Raw genomic sequence first — 22611 nt, 5'->3', positions numbered from 1 at the left:
CGTGAGTTCATAACCTAAATAATGTTAAAGTTACTAGTGCATAAGCGCCAATCTTGGAGGAATCATAATTATGTCACACACACCTATGTCCAGTTTGTGGAACATGGTTAAAAAAAGAAAAGGCAAAGGTTCAAAATATTCGGTTAACCATCTCAAAGATGATGACACATTAATAACTAAAATTCTTCATCAACAAATTATGTCCCTGAGATTCAGAGATAGCAGAAACAACAGGAAAAGAAAAGGATTATTTTTTATTCTAATAATGGTGAAGATTACAATGAAGTATGTTCATTGCATGAGCTACATACACTTCTACGTTAAACTCATATCTAGACATCGTCAGAAACAGAGCCCGGTGTCTTCCTGACATGAGTGAACATGAGATTGTTACGGAGCTTACAGCTGTCAAACGATTCACAAGAAAACAAAATGACACTGTTTTCCAAACAAACACTTATCTCTTTACATTTTCACTTTCGAAAATTCCTGATTCTATCAAAACTGGGTATTATAATATCGGAGCGGAGGTTTTTTTTACAAAACACACTCCGATGTTTTAAATGTCAAAATTTTGGATACGGTGCCACGACCTGCACCCTCAGTACAGTCTGTGTGCGATGCAGCGGTACAGAGTACTGAGTGCACAGATGCCATTATATGTGCACATTGCGATGGGGACCACTTTGTCAATCATAAATACTAAAAATTAAACACACTAACAATATCTCTTTTCATGATGCCAAAATATCAGTTCAGTATCAATCACCAAATATTTCTACTAAATACTGCTCAGCAGCAGTATCTTCCACTCCGGTTGTCAAAATTGCTACAGCATCTACCGGATGCCAAACAAATATCTCTCGGGTCAGTAATCAGCAGAACATAGTAGATATTATAGCCCAAACATCCCAAGATGAAAGCATAAAAACATCATCAGCCTCACAAACGGAGGCTGTATAATCACCACAACCTTCAAATGTACCATTGGAGCCAGAATCATAAAAAATTCAAGGAAACAAAAAGAAACTGGAACAAATAGCCGGAGCTCTCCAACACTTTGAGGTGCCTTCTTCTCAGTCCACTCCAGTGTATCCATTAGAGATCCATTAGATAACATCTCGCTTCCAGCCATACATGTAAGACAATGAACCATTTAACAAAATGTACACATCAAGACTGCGCGGAAACAAAGAAGATTCGCCCCTGTTGCATATCAAGGCACAATTTCATCAGTCATAAACTATGTGTGTCTTTGTTTCCCATGTATTCATATTTAACGAGCACTGCCACATCCACAAACATATATACAAGCATGTAGCAAATACCTCATTACTTAGTTGTGTCAGTCCAGTTTAATTTGTTATCGTGAGCAGGGATTGTAGACTCCTTTTAACTTAGGCGGTAGATGGAGCTCTGCAGTTGACTAGTTACTGGAATCATCAGCAACATGCAGCAATATATGCACACTCGGTTGTCAAAGACATGTGTCGAATTTTGTTGAGAGTGACAAATATGCCCAAGAATGCAAAATATACATCAGCCTCTGAACCAGACAATGAAAGGTGTTGTTTGTAGTTTCCTTAAACGCTAAAACACATACAGAAGGAACTAGTCTCTGCAAACAGCAACACCAGTGCTCTAAGAATGTGTATTGTAAACAACCGGGGACAAGGATATCATCACAGTGCTGCGATTTATGGTTCGAGGGAGAGGGTGGGGATCATGAAGAATTACTGTTGTTCTACATACGTGCAATCTGGACGTAGACAACAACTACCTTGACTGGCAAGTAGACTCAACACAGCAACTCAGTAAATGTTAATACCTTAGGACATACGTAGCCACACATGCTTGATCAAAATGAAATTTGTAAACGGAAATAGCCCTTCTATAAAATGAAGGACGAAGTCGTCCCCCAAACAAAAATAATTCCGCCACTTGGATTAAAACGAGTTCTCCCATTCGTGACTAACTCGCGACTCGTGCCCTTCTCATGGCCATTTTTGCGACCGGGTTCCGTCTTAGCGCAAACGGGCATAATACAATATGATTGAGCACATTTAACTGTGTCCTGGGTATATTTTTAGATGCAAGACAACTGTAAAATCAAAAATTATTTCTGAGGGATTCTTTGACGAAGAACTTGAAATCATACGCGCATTCTGATTGGTTTGTCGTATTTTCGCACATAACATTCATAGGGGATTACGGAAAAGGGCGATGTTATTTATGATGACGACACGATAAATGTTGTATAGCACTCTTAAGGGATTAAGGTCTTTACGCAGGCGTGTAAATAGATGTAAACGCTAATAAGCATTCCCTGTACTGGGGTCGATGGACGAAACGCACTGCCACAGTGGGTACACTTTATTGCTTTATTCCTTTGTTCGGATAAACGTTTATCTTGTTTAAAATAAATACACTAAAAAGCAAGAAAACAGCTTATATTTCAAATGATCCTGAATGTGACTCGTATCCTGTTTCCATGAACGTCTTGTTTATACGGCTCTCATTCGGCGCTAAAATTCATACAAGATGAGGCCCGAGTACCCTGATATAGGCGATAATGCTATATTTTGATATCATATAGTTGTGAAAAAAGCTTGGTAATAGAACACCGAATACGGGTACAAAGTCAAGATTTCGAAACACAGTTACCAATACCACTATAAGTATAATCCCATCTCTTATGAATACTCTACAAAACATTAAGGGATATTCGAAAATAACAGATGGTTACAGAAATACAAAGAGGTATCGAGTGATTTCAATTGATGGTTAAGAAAATGAAGGACTGGATGGAACAGTACATAAAAGAACTAGTTTGCGGTGTATTAACAACCAAGAAAGACGACAAGGGTGTGTAGCGAAACATAAAGTTTGAGATGATTTGATCAATAGTGGCTTCTGCCTCCCAATGACAATTTGAGAGACTCTTGTCCACACCGTGATTAACGTTGTTCTTGGAAAGGGGGGACGAAGGCGAGGATTCATTGCTGGCCATTGCATTCTGGTGATGTTTTGCAGATGGGGGCGGAGAGTAATGATATGTTCACGGTGGGCGTTTTCATTTCGAAAGACAAAACTTGAAACAGCATGGTGTGCAAGCGGCACAACTTTTCGTGCCCGTATGTTGTGTCGGTAGTACTGTCCAGTGACCCTTCTGTGGACAATATGCATTTGCGTTCTGGCTGTCATAGTGATCCCGGGGAGTCACAAAGAGGCGTGAATAGTCATTTGATAAAAACATCTGATTAATAGTCAATACGCATAAATCACAAGGCAATTCAAATGGGTGGTCACACTTGACCATGAAACGAATAGCCTGCTCTGCCCACATGCATGCTTTTGTTATTGGTGTAGTGCGGTGTCATACAAACTACTTGAGAGAACGATGCGCGTCTTATACATCGGTATCCGGACTAAAGGCGTCATCGTCAGTGATCCTGGAATCCACGACGACTGCGTGTATGGACTGCTCGACGGGCGTGTATGGAAAGAAGTGATCCAGCATAGATGCGGCAAAACAGTCACCCGTTATATTCACCATACCCTGCATTCGAGCCCTGTCAATACAAGAAGACAAATGTCATCGTTCTAGGTTTCCTATAATTGTAACTGAAAGCACTTACTTGAATTTCGCACAGAGTTACATTATTACCAATAACGTATAGAGCCACGTGTAGTAAGATGATATCGCGATAATGTAAGTAATAAATACACAATATAAAACAAAGATGTCGCTCGAGGTGCATACACCTGGAGGTTCACATGCTCCAGGGCCGTGCGTTCGCGGGACTAAGTGAATACAAGTGAGATGTGCCGAGGCGCTATTCGTTGGACCAGCATATTTGACTGTGCTCCAAGACAGAGAAATGGTACATTACAAAAACAAATCGGGATACAAAGGTGCTTTGTTCTTGCAACTGAACAGTTGAGTCAAGGTGTTATATTACTCGTCCCTATGACTTGCATGGACTTGTCTCTCTTTTAATAATAACAAGTTAGCTTTCAATGTCCTATGGTTTCACAGATTCCTAAAAAAACATTTTCATTTATGCATCATTGATTAAAATGTGTAGTCCTCTTGCTTACAGGAACCAGTCGACTGCCAGCAAGACGGAGATGTCTTCTACAGGAAGACCCACAGATGACAGGATCACCATCAATACCATTATAGCCGAGTTGGGCACTCCCGCCACGCCTACACTGCCCAACACTGTACACAAACTGAAACACATGGCCATTTGATAATGAACTCAAAGCGGCGAAAGAATTTGTTGTTTAGATAGTACGATATGTGAGTGTATTTTGTTCATATTATCTTAAATGCAATATCAAATTTTCGATGCTTTCAATAAAACACATCTCTGAATATCTGGAATGTGCAAATGTGTATTGTTGTAGGCCAGTAGCATGTACATTTACAATAGATGATGACTATACAGACAGGGGTGGCATTGTCATTAACTTCTGTAATCACCTAAATGTGGTCTTTTACACTGGAAATGACGAGTGAAGTGAACTCGAGTTGTGGTGAATCTTTTTAAATTGTATGATGGTCTCATCCGTTCGTATCGATTTTGAATATTTTTTAGGTTTGATTATTAATTATATTTTGATTGACACCAAATATATCCAACTTTCAACAATAATGTTGCAAACCTCCTCGGTACATCTCGGGGATATTTTGTTCTATTTCAGACACCGTTCTAGTGAGATTCGCTACATGTCGTAAGACCCTCAGCATGTACTAATAGGTTCATTTACCTTAATACTATGACTTCGATGAAGTGTAGGGGTATTCTACGTATCTGGGCAATATAAACGGCAGAGATGACTTGGAAGATGGCTGTACCATCCATGTTGATGGTTGCCCCTATCGGCAGCACAAAACGAGTGATGGCAGTGTTAATCTTCAAGTTCTCTTCGCAACATCGAATAGTAATGGGTAAGGTTGCAGAGCTAAACATAAACATTCATTCGTTATAATCCTTATATAAAGACAACCTGAAATCCTGGTTGATAAACACACAACAGCAGAACCTGACCGCATAAAGGGTTATTATATATTATTAATAATCATTTGGAAGCAACATTGCTTTTATCAAGATTGGTACAGTGCGTGAGGCCCATTCCTGGTGTCCTCTGTCATGATATTGAACATGATGTACTGGAATATTGGTAAAAGCGGCATACTCACTGACTGTATATATCAAGACGTTACTTACATGACACCATCAAAACTTGAGTTGTATACTTTAATATAGATTGCCAGACTGTAGTTATTTGGGAAATAATAGATTTATTTACAAATTTTCTAAAGATTCACTATTAATATGGGTGGCTCGAATGCACCAAATCATGAGTTAAAATTGGTGTCGCGCTACTCTACTGACACTATCGATAGATGTAAACAAATGATAAAATTACTGTTTGTCATTTCAGATGTATTTCAAATAGTCACCTGGAAGCTGTTGCAGCAACCGTTAAAACGGCCTGTGGTATTCCTTTCATGATTTTGTAAGGATTCTTTCTCGTCAAGGCAAGATGCAGTAGAGGAAGGACTATAAGAACATGGATTCCGAGACCTGTCAAAGTTGTCATTATGTAGACGGCCAGCTGTTGGGCGGTTTCAGCGAGGTTCTTGACTTCTAGAATCTTCCCCATAATCAGGAACATAATTCCGATTGGAGAATACCTTAAAAAGATAAATATTTCAGAGTTTATTCATCGATATGATTGATAGCAATCCCAGTAGTGTAAATCATGTACATTCAACAACGGGACATCGATACAACATGATCAACTATAAGAATGATTTTTTAATTACTGAATATTTTAGTTTGATCACGACTGCAGCAAACGAAATGGAGAAACAAGTGATGAAAAGTATTGTTAACGCCATCTGAGCACAATAACATCTAGCAAGGTCAACGATTATCTCTCGCCCTGTTTTGACCCGGAATCTCCACAGGCACAAGGATTGAAAACAAGAATTGAAAAGTATTGTTAGCTTTAACGTCAGCTGCTGGACAGAAATTAATCATTGTCCCAATCCCAAAATACACAACAAAACGTAACAAGAGTTTCTTTGTGCAGATTAAATTACTGTTAACAAAATTAATCGAGAAAGGGATGAGTTAAAGGAAAACAAATAATGAATGTCCCAATATGCTGATGCTTCTTGTTGTAAACATATTCTTTATTGCTTGGTCCGGGTGCGCAACATTTCATCTGAAAATAGCTGGTGATTTCAGAGAGAAACCTGAAACACTGCAAATAGATAATATGTATGCAGGATGTGAAGTTCAAACCACCGCAGGGTCAGTTATCCCAGTTGTGTCAATATATTGCAGTGGATAATGCTGCAGCCAGCTTTTAATCAATCAGGAGACATTATTCATGGCACGCATTAAGCTTAATTTTTTAAAGGTACTTTTACAACAACCGGAGATGGACAAGGCGCCATGGCGTTAACTCTCCTTGTAGGTAGAGATGGTTCAGTTGGACTAAACTATACAGCGTTTGTTTAGTATGATACTCACCACAAAATTAACCATATCATTTTAATTGTAGTGTCATTAACTACAGTGAAGAAACGCAGCACCACCTTTCCCTTTTCCCCGAGGCGACCAAGGATTACACCAAAGAACACGAAGTAGCTCAATATCCCTGCAGATGAAAGACAATCCAAAACAATGTCATACTAACAATAGATAACATATTTAATGCTGAATCTCATATGCGGGCACTTTAGCGTCGTTGGCAGAAGTGTGTGGACCCCAGAGGGTTTAATGAATAAATATATCCACGCATTCCATCATAGTTAGACTCAGAACTGTTCAGCCATCCCTTGTACATGGAACATGGAACTACTAACGCCATCATACCTAACATGTTCATTCCTGGCCTGTAGACTGATTTTGGAGCCCATACATCTTCTCTGCTTTGAACTGATGATGTATCATTCGAACTGTTGGAATTGGAAGTATTTGCAGCTGTAGAGTTATTATCTAGTAGAGATACTCCTGTGTGCGTCTGTACATAAACAGTGCCACTTGCTTGAAAGCTCGCCTGAACAACATTTTCTGGGAAAAGGTTCCTGCAGAGGATTACAAAGAGGTCAGTGTTAAATAACCAACATCAAGATGAGTATAGACATTAAGGATATTTTCATAATAAACGAAAGGTATTTGCATTGTTACAAATGTTATGAACAAGTTATAACATTACAAATGGTTAAAGATATGTTTAAGAGCAATCTATCATAGTAATATTGTTTATGTAACTCTTTAAAACTACAGGTATGCGTCTACCCCCTGCACGATATCCCACGGTTTACGCCATCACTAATCTGCCGGTGGTTGTGGACAATCTGGTTAACGATATATTGTTTATGATAGGAATTACGTGTCACACAGTCGAACACTATTTTTACGCTATTTTAACATCCTCGTCTGAACCTCCAGTTACGTCTCGTGATAAAGGTATCACAACAAATTGTACTTTTGTCTGGAGTTATGTTACAGCCGCAAAACTAGATATTTCTTTAATTGATATGAACCTGAATATCTTTTAGAAGAAACACCCTGGAACAACTTGGGTCGCAAGTTGTTTTTTTAAAAAATATTTCGGCGACAATTTCGGCATTAGAATCATCAGCAATTTTAATATAACTAACCTGACTAAATCCAGGAACACGTCTCTAACTGAAGCGGAAAGGGCACCTGTTGATGACCTGACACTCATGACGTTGTTTTTGGCAACCTGGCCTGGTCTAATGGTGAGAACGAGCATGAGGCCGATCATTGTTGCCAATAATGTGGTAGCGATGTAGTAGATAATGGTATACACACCAATCTGTCCAGCTGACTTGCTATTAAGGTTAGCAAGACCTACAAGAAAAATGTGTACATTTGTTGATGAGCGAGAGGGTTTTTGTTATGCCTCAGACAGTAGTATTCGAGATAAGCCACACCCACACTGCCACGTTTAACTCATCACCCACCCCCACTCCATATACAAACGCAAGAAATAACAATTAAAACAAAACAAGTCTATGCCATCAGAAAGAAAAAGCTGTTGCAACAGTTTCATCTAAGAAAATTGCAACCTCTTGTAATTCACAGGTGACACGTTGGAGGAAGGTTTGAGACAGGTTTATTCTTGCACTCGGAACACAAGCAAATGAAGTTACTATCAAGAGACTTTACTTTTCAACAAGCAGTAGATACAGCTTTAGCAGAGGAAAGTGCTGTCCTGAATTTGTATCAAACGACTGGTGGTCACCGAGGCAATATTGGTAACCATGGAATCCATTCAAGTGGTTCAGTGAACCAAATTGGTCAAAGGGAGATGGCAAAAATCTAGGAAACCTTGTTTCAGCTGTGGATTTCAGAATCACACAAGTGAGGAATGTGGATATAAAACTAGAGAATGTCCGAGTGAAAATACGGGTGTATAGCCACCCATGCTTGTCAAAAGAGGCGACTAGCGAGATTGGTGATCAGTCTCGCCGACTTTGCAGATGCATGGCGTTGTATCCCAAAAGCGTTGATCGATGTTTTTTTAATATCATTTACAGCCTGTCGTCATATAGCTGGAATGATCCTGAGTGCGGCGTTGAAGAACAAACAAACTAGAGAATGCTCTTAATGTGGCAAATAAGGACGTCTTCAGTTTATGTGTAAAAAGTGCAGGATATCATCACAGAGAAAACCTGTCACAGCCAAGATATTCTTTCAGGTACATTTCATTCAAGGGGATGAAAGTGAGGACGAAAGGGATTTCACATGTTCTGTTTTCACTTTCATAGATATACCGAGAGTGATTACTCAGACGAGTCTATGCATGAGGAGGGTACACTCACTTACGCTTCTCCTTGCCAAAGAGGATGAAGAGATTGTGGTGGAGCTTGCTACACACCCCATCATCACCCGTAATCACAATGAAATCATTTCAGGTACTTACATCTGAGACCTGTGGAATGGCACTTCTTTACTTACGGAGCAATACACCTGAAGATACTTGGTGGTAAAACTGTGGATGTCAGATATCATGATCAGACAGCTAGTTTACCTATGCCAGGTGCAGATGGTGATGTCAATACTCCTCCACTCTCAGGAGAACATGTGTATTAAAGTTCTTCAGACTTGATTGGCAAAGTATAATGTCATATAGACAAAAAAATAACATCCAGTCATGTTCCGATTCAATTTATCATGGAACAATACCCTGATGTATTTCAGAAGGAACCTGGGACTGCAGAAATAATGAAGGCCACACCACACGTTAAAGAGGGAACAGTCTCTACATTTATCAAAGCAACAATGATGCTTTTTGTCATGTGCCCAACAGCGATCCTTTAGAGTTCTTCAGTGACGTGGGACCACTTGTATACCTTCAAAAAGCTGATGGGATGGTATGAATATACGGTAAATCCTTACTTACATACGGAGCAGTTTTAGATTAGTTATTTGGAGTCATGGCTGGTTGAAACAAAGTTTACGAAAATAGATCTGAGATGTGCCCTCCAACCAGATATGTTTTTCAGCAACAGCTGTTTCGTTAATTAAAGGTGTGAGACAAAATACCTTTGTTTGAGAAAATATATCAAAAACAAACTCAGAAGGATAATTATTTTGGGGGGCAATTTGCTGTTTTCGATTAAATCCCAGGCTGACAGGGAAGCAATTGACGAAGTAATCGGGCATATCATTTGACAGTGTTAAGCAAGCAAATAGCTTAAGCCACTAGGTCGGGCCTCATCCTCTCACGAGGTTTGCCCTTCACTCCCACATGGCCAGCAGTAGTATGTGGAGGATTGAAACCATACTTCAACAGCACTGTTTCTTACTTGGACTAAGAGTTCAGACCATCAGAGACAGATGTTGGATAAACTTCGCCGAGCCCGTTCTGAATTGTTCCAATAAAGGGTAGTGAACTCACATTTTTGTGTGGAGGCCGAATGTTGACGTGAATATCGAGAGAACAGTAACACAATGCAATACCTATCAAGAAATGGTAAGCGCGCCAAATGTGGCACCATTGACACCATGACTGCGGCCAGGTGTGTCTTGAAGCAGAATACACATATAATTGATTGTGCTACAAAGAATAACAAAGATTCCCTCATAGTTGTTATTCAGAATGGCAGGAGATTGTACCTGTGAAGAACACCACGACATAAGGCAAACTCACATCCGAAACATCCATAGCAGTTAATGTGACACACCGACTAGGTTAAAAAAACAGACGATGACTTATACATGGACCTCGACACATACACTAGTTCAGCGGAAATCACACTTCTATTGAGAAGGTCGAGCTGAGTGCCTCGACCTCCAGAGACAAACACAAACTGTTTAACTAAGTTGCAGATTCCAAATTCGTAGTTTCTGTGTCACACGATGTATTTATTTATTACGTTCGGTTCATGACACTATTAACAATAAAAAGACTTTATTTTGGATATTAATTAGGAACAGATTGTTCATTATGAATATTTATCACGAGATTATTGTAAGTCAAGTAGCTTAGTGGTGATAAGGTTTAGCTGTTAATATGAAAGATCAGTGACAAGTTTTCATGATTGACATTTAGCAAAGGAGAGGAGTGTGTGTGTAGGCGAGTTGTCTTGTAAATGATATACGGTAAGGGACTTAATTCCGCCTGTGTTAGTATAACCATGTGGGCAGCCATGGCACACAGCTAACGATATTCACAGACATTATAATGCGTGGATGACAAAATAAATACTTTACAATGTTGCCTCTGCTGCCAGTTATTGGACGGAATACGACATCATTAAAATCTGCTAGAGTTTTTTCATTTTGATCTCAGATGTGACATGTACTTACTGTATGGAGGGGGAGTTAAAGAGTTCAAAACATTCCATAATCATAATAAAGATTAGAGGAACGGGCTCTTTTGATAACACTGTGGCATAAAGGAATCTGCTTATTTTCCAATTCTTAAGGGATTGGAGTAAATGATATCATCACCACAATTCGCCCTGAAGCTGCAACACGTTTTTTTTGTTACGGCTTGAAATGCACAGTTGTGACAGTGTTGTATTTTCGGCAATTAGTATATTTCTATATAGTGTACTGAACTGATGTATTGCTATTTTAACGTGTTGCTTTAAATGTAGTACACCTGCACAGCGGCTGTTTTCTATAGCGCTGACAGAAGAATAACTGTTGTAATAACTGAAAATTAACAAATTTCCAATTTCAACAAATTCAGTAAATGCTCTGTCATATGACTGAATTTCTGATCCATCACTTGATGTTCTGTTTTGTTGACATGCTGCCGTCGCATGGCAAGAGTACTGTTGTGCGGTGGGTGTCAGTTAACAAACACATATTTTTTTAGAAGATTGTGTGAGTGGCGGATGCTACTCACAGGAGCAGGACAGGCTTGCCCTTTTCACCAACATCTGGTGTTATCACTGATTGTCAGTGATCCATCCATATACTTTTCACTTTTATACTTTTTTTTACTATTTTACCTTACCCACTCAACGGAATCTTTTTTTGTCAGATAATCGAGACTGGTCTCTGGCGTGTTGACGTTTTTCCTCAATCAGTGATCTATTAGCATTTGAGTTAGTTTCAGCTGTTATTGGATGTGGGTATATTAAGTAGTTTTCATTGTTCAAGTCAGCTTACCCCTTATTTGTCTTGTTAAAATACTATTCAAGCACTCAGATTTCACCTGCACACACGTCCTTACACCTTTTCACGTTGACTGACATTACCGTCCTGAGCGCGGTGTTTAAGTTGACCACTGCTTTCCCCATTAGAGATATATTTTATATGCATTGTTAATACGTATTTGTACATATTTGTGTAATCAGTTATATTATCATACATATGGACAAATAGTTGTGGTCAACCAGCTGAGTAAGTTTGTAAATAGTTTAAAGCTATCCAGCACTATATATCTTCACCCTGTCTATATCCTTATTTGCGAATGAGTGATATTTACTTACCGTGTATGTATTTGCTCATAGTTCCCAACGTCACCCACAGGGTATGATTGTATTTTGTATGTGCGTGTAATTATATATATGATACCATTCTGCGTGTATTCTGATACTGATGATACCATGACTTACTTGTTTCAGGGCGTTTGTTCTGACTTTCGTCATAAATATAACCTCATTACACTGCATCCTGTATCCTATCTCTGTACCATCCCAGTTATACAATAACACCCATACACAGAATAACACCTAAATAATTATCAGGACGTATGTGGCAGTACACTAAATGTTGCCATAAGTATATAAACCTGATGACTATTCCTTGACTAAGCTCTTACAAGGTCTGCACCCATACAGCTTCAAAGTATCATTATTTATTCATTAGGATTCATAGAACAATGACACTAACTTACCTAATGAAGGAAATGGAACACTCATCTGTAATTTAGTAAGTACTAGTACTTTCAAGACGTATCATAATGAACGTTTTTGTCCAAATATTAGAGACTGACATAAAACAAATTGTATCGACAAATACCAATCCCACATAAAAGTTTTAAAAACTAAATTGCTTACAATGTTGAAATCTATTAAATTTTAAATTACCAGTTATGATGCTGGAAACTACCAGAGGCAAAATCAGCATCTTCAACATCCGTAGAAACATCTCCCCAGGAAATGAGATGAGGATGACGACGTCAGGGGAAGGATTCAGCTGACGGCACAGTAGTCCGATCGTAAATCCCAGAACCACAGAGACGAGTGTTGCTGGTAGCAACGCATGTCGGCGGAGACATGCTAAGGCCTGAAAAAAGTGACAACATTGAGGATTAAAAATAGACTTTAAATGAGTAACATAGACACAATAATTACTTCCAGCCTCAGGAATACTGAGTCTCTGGGTCATTATTCACCTCTTGTCAACAAGAAATCGTAACATTTGTTTTTACTGTCATATAGCTGAGTTTTAGCGAAAACTGCATTCTAGTCTCGGAAAAAGATACATATTAACTCAATCATCAGTTAATGTATGTGGCTAGAAGCTTATTTATTTTACACAAATGTATATTAACATCTGTCAATTTCCAGACATCTTTTAACAAAGTTCGAACCTACATGTTTATTACTCAATGAAAAATAATTATTGGCCACGCCAAAACTCTAACTACTTTAGTTACAAATCTTATTACGCGCAATCAGTACCAAGAAACTTGAAACGAACATGTTAGTAAATCTTAGTGGGTTAAATAAACAAAAAAACATGTTCGATCCTACATTACAGACAAAAAATGTTGGTCTTGAAGAAAAGGCTGAAAAAACATTATTTGTTGCAAGAGCCAACTAACATCCAGGACCATGTGTTTACAGTGTTGTATACAGCTGATGGGGGGCCTTCGTACCCCGACATGGTTATTTGCTCATACTAGCAACCGCTGATGTCACTTTCACAGACTCGATTATTTAAAGGATGATACTTTGCCGACTGAGGCTTACCTTGCTTTAGAAACCCTTTGTCACACGCCAAATCGATTTAATGGTCCTAATGGCTTTTTACAAAAGATAATGAGCAAAATAATTTTGGGAATTGGTTGAGGTCGAAGCAACAGAAAGAAAACCTAACTGGGTGTCTTTGTTGACCATACATGTTTGTTTGTTGTTTCACGCCGCACTCAGCAATATTCCAGCTATATGACCGCGGTCTGTAAATAATCGAGTCAGGACCAGACAATCAAGTGATTGATATCACAAGCATCAATCCACTCAATTGGGATCGATGACATGCATCAACAATGTCAGCGAGCCTGACCGTCCGATCCCGTTAGTCGCCTCTTACAACAAGCATAGTCGCGTTTTACGGCAAGCATGGGTTGCTGAAGACCTATTCTACCCCGGATCTTCACGGGTCTGATCATACATGTGGTATGCCTAATGGAGTTATGGTAGTATGTGTTTGTTATGAAAGTAAATATAAAACGTCAACGCCAGGGAATAACACAGAAAAAATAGCACTGAAAATTAGAGATGACGCCAGGTGTTCGTGAATATGGTTAGCATGTCCTGCCCTAGTGTAGTGTAGAAATTCTGCTGGTTATAAATAAAAATGAGATGCATTTTGCTGACATGTGTCACATAGGAAATTGTAAACAGTGTGGAGACACAATCGCTCCTATGAAGGCACTCTACCCCGACCTGACATATTGTCACAACTGCTATAAGGTGAGGTGAAATTGGGTTTAAAGTCGGGTCAAAGATCATTGCACTTATATAGCGACATGCATACATGTCTCTCTCTCTCTCTCTCTCTCTCTCTCTCTCTCTCTGTGTGTGTGTGGCTGCTTTTGTTGGTCCGGACTGATGCCGATTTATAGTGCTAGCTCACTGAGATACCATGCCGCAGTTTAACATGAAAACTTTGCTCAGACACAGCATACTGACTCCGAGCCGACCCGTCCTTGTTTTATCCCCTTAAACAGGGTAACAACAAGTACCATCTTTTAACGTCTTTTGGTATGACGCGGCCGGGGATCGAACCCCGGACCTTCCGCTCTCCGGGCGGACGCTCTACCACTAGACCTAAAGATAACCTCATGACGAACTCAAACAGTACAAATAGATGTCGAGTGTATCCTGCAGATATTGTCCTAAGGTCGAAACCACACGCACGCACGCACGCACCATGCACGCACCACGCACGCACAAATAGATGTCGAGTGTATCCTGCAGATATTGTCCTAAGGTCGAAACCACACGCACGCACGCACGCACCATGCACGCACCACGCACGCACGCACAAATAGATGTCGAGTGTATCCTGCTACTCTCCCATAAAACTTTTGCAAAGCTTAACAAAGGCCGTTTATGGTGTACCCTTAATCAACCAACTTTTGAGCAAGAGTCGTAGGGCGTTCCTTGAATCTTGATAGAGAGAGAGAGCATGCTCAATTGTAGCTCAAAAGTTGTGAAATGTAGACACCAAAGACAAATGTAGAGCTGCTCGAATATTGCTCGACATGAAAGGGAAGTTGACTATTGGAAAGTTATATATTCTTGTTTAGAGTATTGTGTCACTCTGACACTCAAAGGAATTGCCATCTAGAATTTACACTCATCTCTCTGACAGAGTGTTGTGAACCTGTCCCGTGCGTTGTATCAATACTGTTCTCCTAATATTAAATCAGCACTGTAGTACACATTGTAAACCAATGTCTACCTCGATACTATAGCTTACTGCTCAGCCACTTTGGAAAGGGTTCACTTTTTTATACTTCCAAACAAAGCTGTGAGCCTTTTGTATTTATCATTATATATTGAAGACATTGTAATATCGATCTGTTTGGAAATTGGAATTGACAAATACCGTACATTGAGACCTTTTCCAGTTGTTAACAGTTAAGATACGATTGCTTAGTACTTACAGTCTCAAAACAATGAAAATAGAAATTCAATGATGATGTTATTTGTTATATATGGTTTCAATGTTTTGAGTAAAATGAACAAAACAAACTTTTTGCCGGTATCCTATTATAACCTGTGTGCACGTTATAGGCACACCAGACAGGCACATGCAGGTGTCCTCATTGGAGTGAGTGTGTTGGGTTTTACGCCGTTTTAACAGTATTCCAGTTACATCACGGCGTGTCAGCTTAATGTGGGAGGAAGGCCCGAAGTGATGCAGGTCTTAGACGTTTACCACTTCGGTGAAACCCACGAGCACGGGTATGGTGCTGACAAAATATAATCGGGGCGAACCGGGATTCGAATCCACAATCATTGGTTTCTGGCGTGTCCAAGGTGCGCAACTCTGCACAGTGAATCGTTGCGCCTTAGACAACTGGGCCACCTGTGCCCCCTCCTCTTTGGAACTACGTTTGGACACATTCTATCTACAAATAGAGTCCCGCGTGTACCACTCTGTCTTTTTAAACCCTACTCCACTCGTTTTTGAGTGATGAGAGAATTTGGTTTTAACGCCGCTTTCGACAATATAACAATAATATTAGGGCATGTCTGGTCCAAACTCGATTATTTAAAGACCGCCGTCATATAGCTGGAATATTGCTGAGTGCGGCGTTAAACAACAAACCAACCAACCAAACCAACGTAAGCTTGAGGATGCGAACCCTTACACACCCCTATCTCGCTAATCCGTTTAAACAAAGGGTAACATACCTTCATTCCGTTGTTCGCTCACTATTCAGCAGACAGGATTTGTCAGCGCTGGACGTAGTGCACAGAAATAGTCCAAGGGAGAATACATTATCAACGGGCGCATCAGCGTTGACAAGATATTTTGTTACATGTGAAAGCCATGACAGTGTGATGTAAACAATGTATCACTGGTGTGTGCATGTACCGAACTGACTTAATGTTTGGTCGCCCAAACAAAATAATATAATCTCTTTCAAACGACATACTTGCAAAAAGGACCCCAATAACAATGGACTTAACTAGCATTGTGTAGTTCGTTGCCCATGGAAAGGGCACCTGTTGATGACCTGACACTCATGACGTTGTTTTTGGCAACCTGGCCTGGTCTAATGGTGAGAACGAGCATGAGGCCGATCATTGTTGCCAATAATGTGGTAGCGATGTAGTAGATAATGGTATACACACCAATCTGTCCAGCTGACTTGCTATTAAGGTTAGCAAGACCTACAAGAAAAATGTGTACATTTGTTGATGAGCGAGAGGGTTTTTGTTATGCCTCAGACAGTAGTATTCGAGATAAGCCACACCCACACTGCCACGTTTAACTCATCACCCACCCCCACTCCATATACAAACGCAAGAAATAACAATTAAAACAAAACAAGTCTATGCCATCAGAAAGAAAAAGCTGTTGCAACAGTTTCATCTAAGAAAATTGCAACCTCTTGTAATTCACAGGTGACACGTTGGAGGAAGGTTTGAGACAGGTTTATTCTTGCACTCGGAACACAAGCAAATGAAGTTACTATCAAGAGACTTTACTTTTCAACAAGCAGTAGATACAGCTTTAGCAGAGGAAAGTGCTGTCCTGAATTTGTATCAAACGACTGGTGGTCACCGAGGCAATATTGGTAACCATGGAATCCATTCAAGTGGTTCAGTGAACCAAATTGGTCAAAGGGAGATGGCAAAAATCTAGGAAACCTTGTTTCAGCTGTGGATTTCAGAATCACACAAGTGAGGAATGTGGATATAAAACTAGAGAATGTCCGAGTGAAAATACGGGTGTATAGCCACCCATGCTTGTCAAAAGAGGCGACTAGCGAGATTGGTGATCAGTCTCGCCGACTTTGCAGATGCATGGCGTTGTATCCCAAAAGCGTTGATCGATGTTTTTTTAATATCATTTACAGCCTGTCGTCATATAGCTGGAATGATCCTGAGTGCGGCGTTGAAGAACAAACAAACTAGAGAATGCTCTTAATGTGGCAAATAAGGACGTCTTCAGTTTATGTGTAAAAAGTGCAGGATATCATCACAGAGAAAACCTGTCACAGCCAAGATATTCTTTCAGGTACATTTCATTCAAGGGGATGAAAGTGAGGACGAAAGGGATTTCACATGTTCTGTTTTCACTTTCATAGATATACCGAGAGTGATTACTCAGACGAGTCTATGCATGAGGAGGGTACACTCACTTACGCTTCTCCTTGCCAAAGAGGATGAAGAGATTGTGGTGGAGCTTGCTACACACCCCATCATCACCCGTAATCACAATGAAATCATTTCAGGTACTTACATCTGAGACCTGTGGAATGGCACTTCTTTACTTACGGAGCAATACACCTGAAGATACTTGGTGGTAAAACTGTGGATGTCAGATATCATGATCAGACAGCTAGTTTACCTATGCCAGGTGCAGATGGTGATGTCAATACTCCTCCACTCTCAGGAGAACATGTGTATTAAAGTTCTTCAGACTTGATTGGCAAAGTATAATGTCATATAGACAAAAAAATAACATCCAGTCATGTTCCGATTCAATTTATCATGGAACAATACCCTGATGTATTTCAGAAGGAACCTGGGACTGCAGAAATAATGAAGGCCACACCACACGTTAAAGAGGGAACAGTCTCTACATTTATCAAAGCAACAATGATGCTTTTTGTCATGTGCCCAACAGCGATCCTTTAGAGTTCTTCAGTGACGTGGGACCACTTGTATACCTTCAAAAAGCTGATGGGATGGTATGAATATACGGTAAATCCTTACTTACATACGGAGCAGTTTTAGATTAGTTATTTGGAGTCATGGCTGGTTGAAACAAAGTTTACGAAAATAGATCTGAGATGTGCCCTCCAACCAGATATGTTTTTCAGCAACAGCTGTTTCGTTAATTAAAGGTGTGAGACAAAATACCTTTGTTTGAGAAAATATATCAAAAACAAACTCAGAAGGATAATTATTTTGGGGGGCAATTTGCTGTTTTCGATTAAATCCCAGGCTGACAGGGAAGCAATTGACGAAGTAATCGGGCATATCATTTGACAGTGTTAAGCAAGCAAATAGCTTAAGCCACTAGGTCGGGCCTCATCCTCTCACGAGGTTTGCCCTTCACTCCCACATGGCCAGCAGTAGTATGTGGAGGATTGAAACCATACTTCAACAGCACTGTTTCTTACTTGGACTAAGAGTTCAGACCATCAGAGACAGATTTTGGATAAACTGCGCCGAGCCCGTTCTGAATTGTTCCAATAAAGGGAGTGAACTCACATTTTTTGTGGAGGCCGAATGTTGACGTGAATATCGAGAGAACAGTAACACAATGCAATACCTATCAACAAATGGTAAGCACGCCAAGTGTGGCACCATTGACACCATGACTGCGGCCAGGTGTGTCTTGAAGCAGAATACACATATAATTGATTGTGCTACAAAGAATAACAAAGATTCCCTCATAGTTGTTATTCAGAATGGCAGGAGATTGTACCTGTGAAGAACACCACGACATAAGGCAAACTCACATCCGAAACATCCATAGCAGTTAATGTGACACACCGACTAGGTTAAAAAAACAGACGATGACTTATACATGGACCTCGACACATACACTAGTTCAGCGGAAATCACACTTCTATTGAGTGAGTGAGTGAGTAAGGTTTTACGCCGCTTTTAGCAATATTCCAGCAATATCACGGCGGGGGACACCAGAAATGGGCTTCACACATTGTACCCATGTCGGGAATCGAACCCGGGTCTTCGGCGTGACGAGCGAACGCTTTAACCACTAGGCTACCCGACCGCCCCTCACACTTCTATTGAGAAGGTCGAGCTGAGTGCCTCGACCTCCAGAGACAAACACAAACTGTTTAACTAAGTTGCAGATTCCAAATTCGTAGTTTCTGTGTCACACGATGTATTTATTTATTACGTTCGGTTCATGACACTATTAACAATAAAAAGACTTTATTTTGGATATTAATTAGGAACAGATTGTTCATTATGAATATTTATCACGAGATTAATGTAAGTCAAGTAGCTTAGTGGTGATAAGGTTTAGCTGTTAATATGAAAGATCAGTGACAAGTTTTCATGATTGACATTTAGCAAAGGAGAGGAGTGTGTGTGTAGGCGAGTTGTCTTGTAAATGATATACGGTAAGGGACTTAATTCCGCCTGTGTTAGTATAACCATGTGGGCAGCCATGGCACACAGCTAACGATATTCACAGACATTATAATGCGTGGATGACAAAATAAATACTTTACAATGTTGCCTCTGCTGCCAGTTATTGGACGGAATACGACATCATTAAAATCTGCTAGAGTTTTTTCATTTTGATCTCAGATGTGACATGTACTTACTGTATGGAGGGGGAGTTAAAGAGTTCAAAACATTCCATAATCATAATAAAGATTAGAGGAACGGGCTCTTTTGATAACACTGTGGCATAAAGGAATCTGCTTATTTTCCAATTCTTAAGGGATTGGAGTAAATGATATCATCACCACAATTCGCCCTGAAGCTGCAACACGTTTTTTTTGTTACGGCTTGAAATGCACAGTTGTGACAGTGTTGTATTTTCGGCAATTAGTATATTTCTATATAGTGTACTGAACTGATGTATTGCTATTTTAACGTGTTGCTTTAAATGTAGTACACCTGCACAGCGGCTGTTTTCTATAGCGCTGACAGAAGAATAACTGTTGTAATAACTGAAAATTAACAAATTTCCAATTTCAACAAATTCAGTAAATGCTCTGTCATATGACTGAATTTCTGATACATCACTTGATGTTCTGGTTTGTTGACATGCTGCCGTCGCATGGCAAGAGTACTGTTGTGCGGTGTCAGTTAACAAGCACATATTTTTTTATGAAGATTGTGTGAGTGGCGGATGCTACTCACAGGAGCAGGACAGGCTTGCCCTTTTCACCAACATCTGGTGTTATCACTGATTGTCAGTGATCCATCCATATACTTTTCACTTTTATACTTTTTTTTACTATTTTACCTTACCCACTCAACGGAATCTTTTTTCGTCAGATAATCGAGACTGGTCTCTGACGTGTTGACGTTTTTCCTCAATCAGTGATCTATTAGCATTTAAGTTAGTTTCAGCTGTTATTGGATGTGGGTATATTAAGTAGTTTTCATTGTTCAAGTCAGCTTACCCCTTATTTGTCTTGTTAAAATACTATTCAAGCACTCAGATTTCACCTGCACACACGTCCTTACACCTTTTCACGTTGACTGACATTACCGTCCTGAGCGCGGTGTTTAAGTTGACCACTGCTTTCCCCATTAGAGATATATTTTATATGCATTGTTAATACGTATTTGTACATATTTGTGTAATCAGTTATATTATCATACATATGGACAAATAGTTATGGTCAACCAGCTGAGTAAGTTTGTAAATAGTTTAAAGCTATCCAGCACTATATATCTTCACCCTGTCTATATCCTTATTTGCGAATGAGTGAGTGAATGCATATTTACTTACCGTGTATGTATTTGCTCATAGTTCCCAACGTCACTCACAGGGTATGATTGTATTTTGTATGTGCGTGTAATTATATATATGATACCATTCTGCGTGTATTCTGATACTGATGATACCATGACGTACTTGTTTCAGGGCGTTTGTTCTGACTTTCGTCATAAATATAACCTCATTACACTGCATCCTGTATCCTATCTCTGTACCATCCCAGTTATACAATAACACCCATACACAGAATAACACCTAAATAATTATCAGGACGTATGTGGCAGTACACTAAATGTTGCCATAAGTATATAAACCTGATGACTATTCCTTGACTAAGCTCTTACAAGGTCTGCACCCATACAACGTCAAAGTATCATTATTTATTCATTAGGATTCATAGAACAATGACACTAACTTACCTAATGAAGGAAATGGAACACTCATCTGTAATTTAGTAAGTACTAGTACTTTCAAGACGTATCATAATGAACGTTTTTGTCCAAATATTAGAGACTGACATAAAACAAATTGTATCGAAAATACCAATCCCACATAAAAGTTGAAAAAACTAAATTGCTTACAATGTTGAAATCTATTAAATTTTAAATTACCAGTTATGATGCTGGAAACTACCAGAGGCAAAATCAGCATCTTCAACATCCGTAGAAACATCTCCCCAGGAAATGAGATGAGGATGACGACGTCAGGGGAAGGATTCAGCTGACGGCACAGTAGTCCGATCGTAAATCCCAGAACCACAGAGACGAGTGTTGCTGGTAGCAACGCATGTCGGCGGAGACATGCTAAGGCCTGAAAAAAGTGACAACATTGAGGGTTAAAAATAGACTTTAAATGAGTAACATAGACACAATAATTACTTCCAGCCTCAGGAATACTGAGTCTCTGGGTCATTATTCACCTCTTGTCAACAACAAATCGTAACATTTGTTTTTACTGTCATATAGCTGAGTTTTAGCGAAAACTGCATTCTAGTCTCGGAAAAAGATACATATTAACTCAATCATCAGTTAATGTATGTGGCTAGAAGCTTATTTATTTTACACAAATGTATATTAACATCTGTCAATTTCCAGACATCTATTAACAAAGTTCGAACCTACATGTTTATTACTCAATGAAAAATAATTATTGGCCACGCCAAAACTCTAACTACTTTAGTTACAAATCTTATTACGCGCAATCAGTACCAAGAAACTTGAAACGAACATGTTAGTAAATCTTAGTGGGTTAAATAAACAAAAAAACATGTTCGATCCTACATTACAGACAAAAAATGTTGGTCTTGAAGAAAAGGCTGAAAAAACATTATTTGTTGCAAGAGCCAACTAACATCCAGGACCATGTGTTTACAGTGTTGTATACAGCTGATGGGGGGCCTTCGTACCCCGACATGGTTATTTGCTCATACTAGCAACCGCTGATGTCACTTTCACAGACTCGATTATTTAAAGGATGATACTTTGCCGACTGAGGCTTACCTTGCTTTAGGAACCCTTTGTCACACGCCAAATCGATTTAATGGTCCTTATGGCTTTTTACAAAAGATAATGAGCAAAATAATTTTGGGAATTGGTTGAGGTCGAAGCAACAGAAAGAAACCCTAACTGTTTGTTGACCATACATGTTTGTTTGTTGTTTAACGCCGCACTCAGCAATATTCCAGCTA

At 39.5% G+C, this 22611-nt stretch overlaps 1 protein-coding gene across 1 annotated transcript; it reads right to left on the bottom strand.

Moving 5' to 3' along the window:
* Positions 1 to 3409: 3409 nt before the first annotated feature.
* LOC139475521 (excitatory amino acid transporter-like) lies at positions 3410 to 22337 on the bottom strand. Its single transcript, XM_071258712.1, has 10 exons — positions 22296 to 22337; positions 21558 to 21734; positions 12605 to 12803; positions 7691 to 7904; positions 6900 to 7111; positions 6555 to 6681; positions 5474 to 5707; positions 4777 to 4971; positions 4102 to 4236; positions 3410 to 3572 (listed from the first exon to the last, which is right to left on the bottom strand). Exons 1-10 carry the CDS (start codon positions 22335 to 22337, stop codon positions 3410 to 3412), a joined length of 1698 nt encoding a protein of 565 aa, XP_071114813.1.
* Between the last annotated feature and the right edge of the window lie 274 nt (positions 22338 to 22611).

The sequence above is a fragment of the Haliotis cracherodii genome, unplaced genomic scaffold, assembly GCF_022045235.1.
Source record: "Haliotis cracherodii isolate W230 unplaced genomic scaffold, xgHalCrac1.p SCAF_3, whole genome shotgun sequence".
Taxonomy (NCBI): Eukaryota; Metazoa; Mollusca; class Gastropoda; order Lepetellida; family Haliotidae; genus Haliotis; species Haliotis cracherodii.
This window is presented reverse-complemented; position numbering and strand designations above follow the sequence as displayed.

Bases quoted from the DNA above. Each gene is read 5' to 3' on its own strand.
- LOC139475521 (XM_071258712.1), bottom strand. From the start codon at position 22,337: ATGTCGGGGTACGAAGGCCCCCCATCAGCTGTATACAACACT. The intron at 4,972-5,473 runs GTGACTATTTGA...GTTTATGTTTAG, and splicing joins GTTGCTGCAACAGCTTCCAG to CTCTGCAACCTTACCCATTA. The intron at 4,237-4,776 runs GTAAATGAACCT...CATGTGTTTCAG, and splicing joins ATCGAAGTCATAGTATTAAG to TTTGTGTACAGTGTTGGGCA.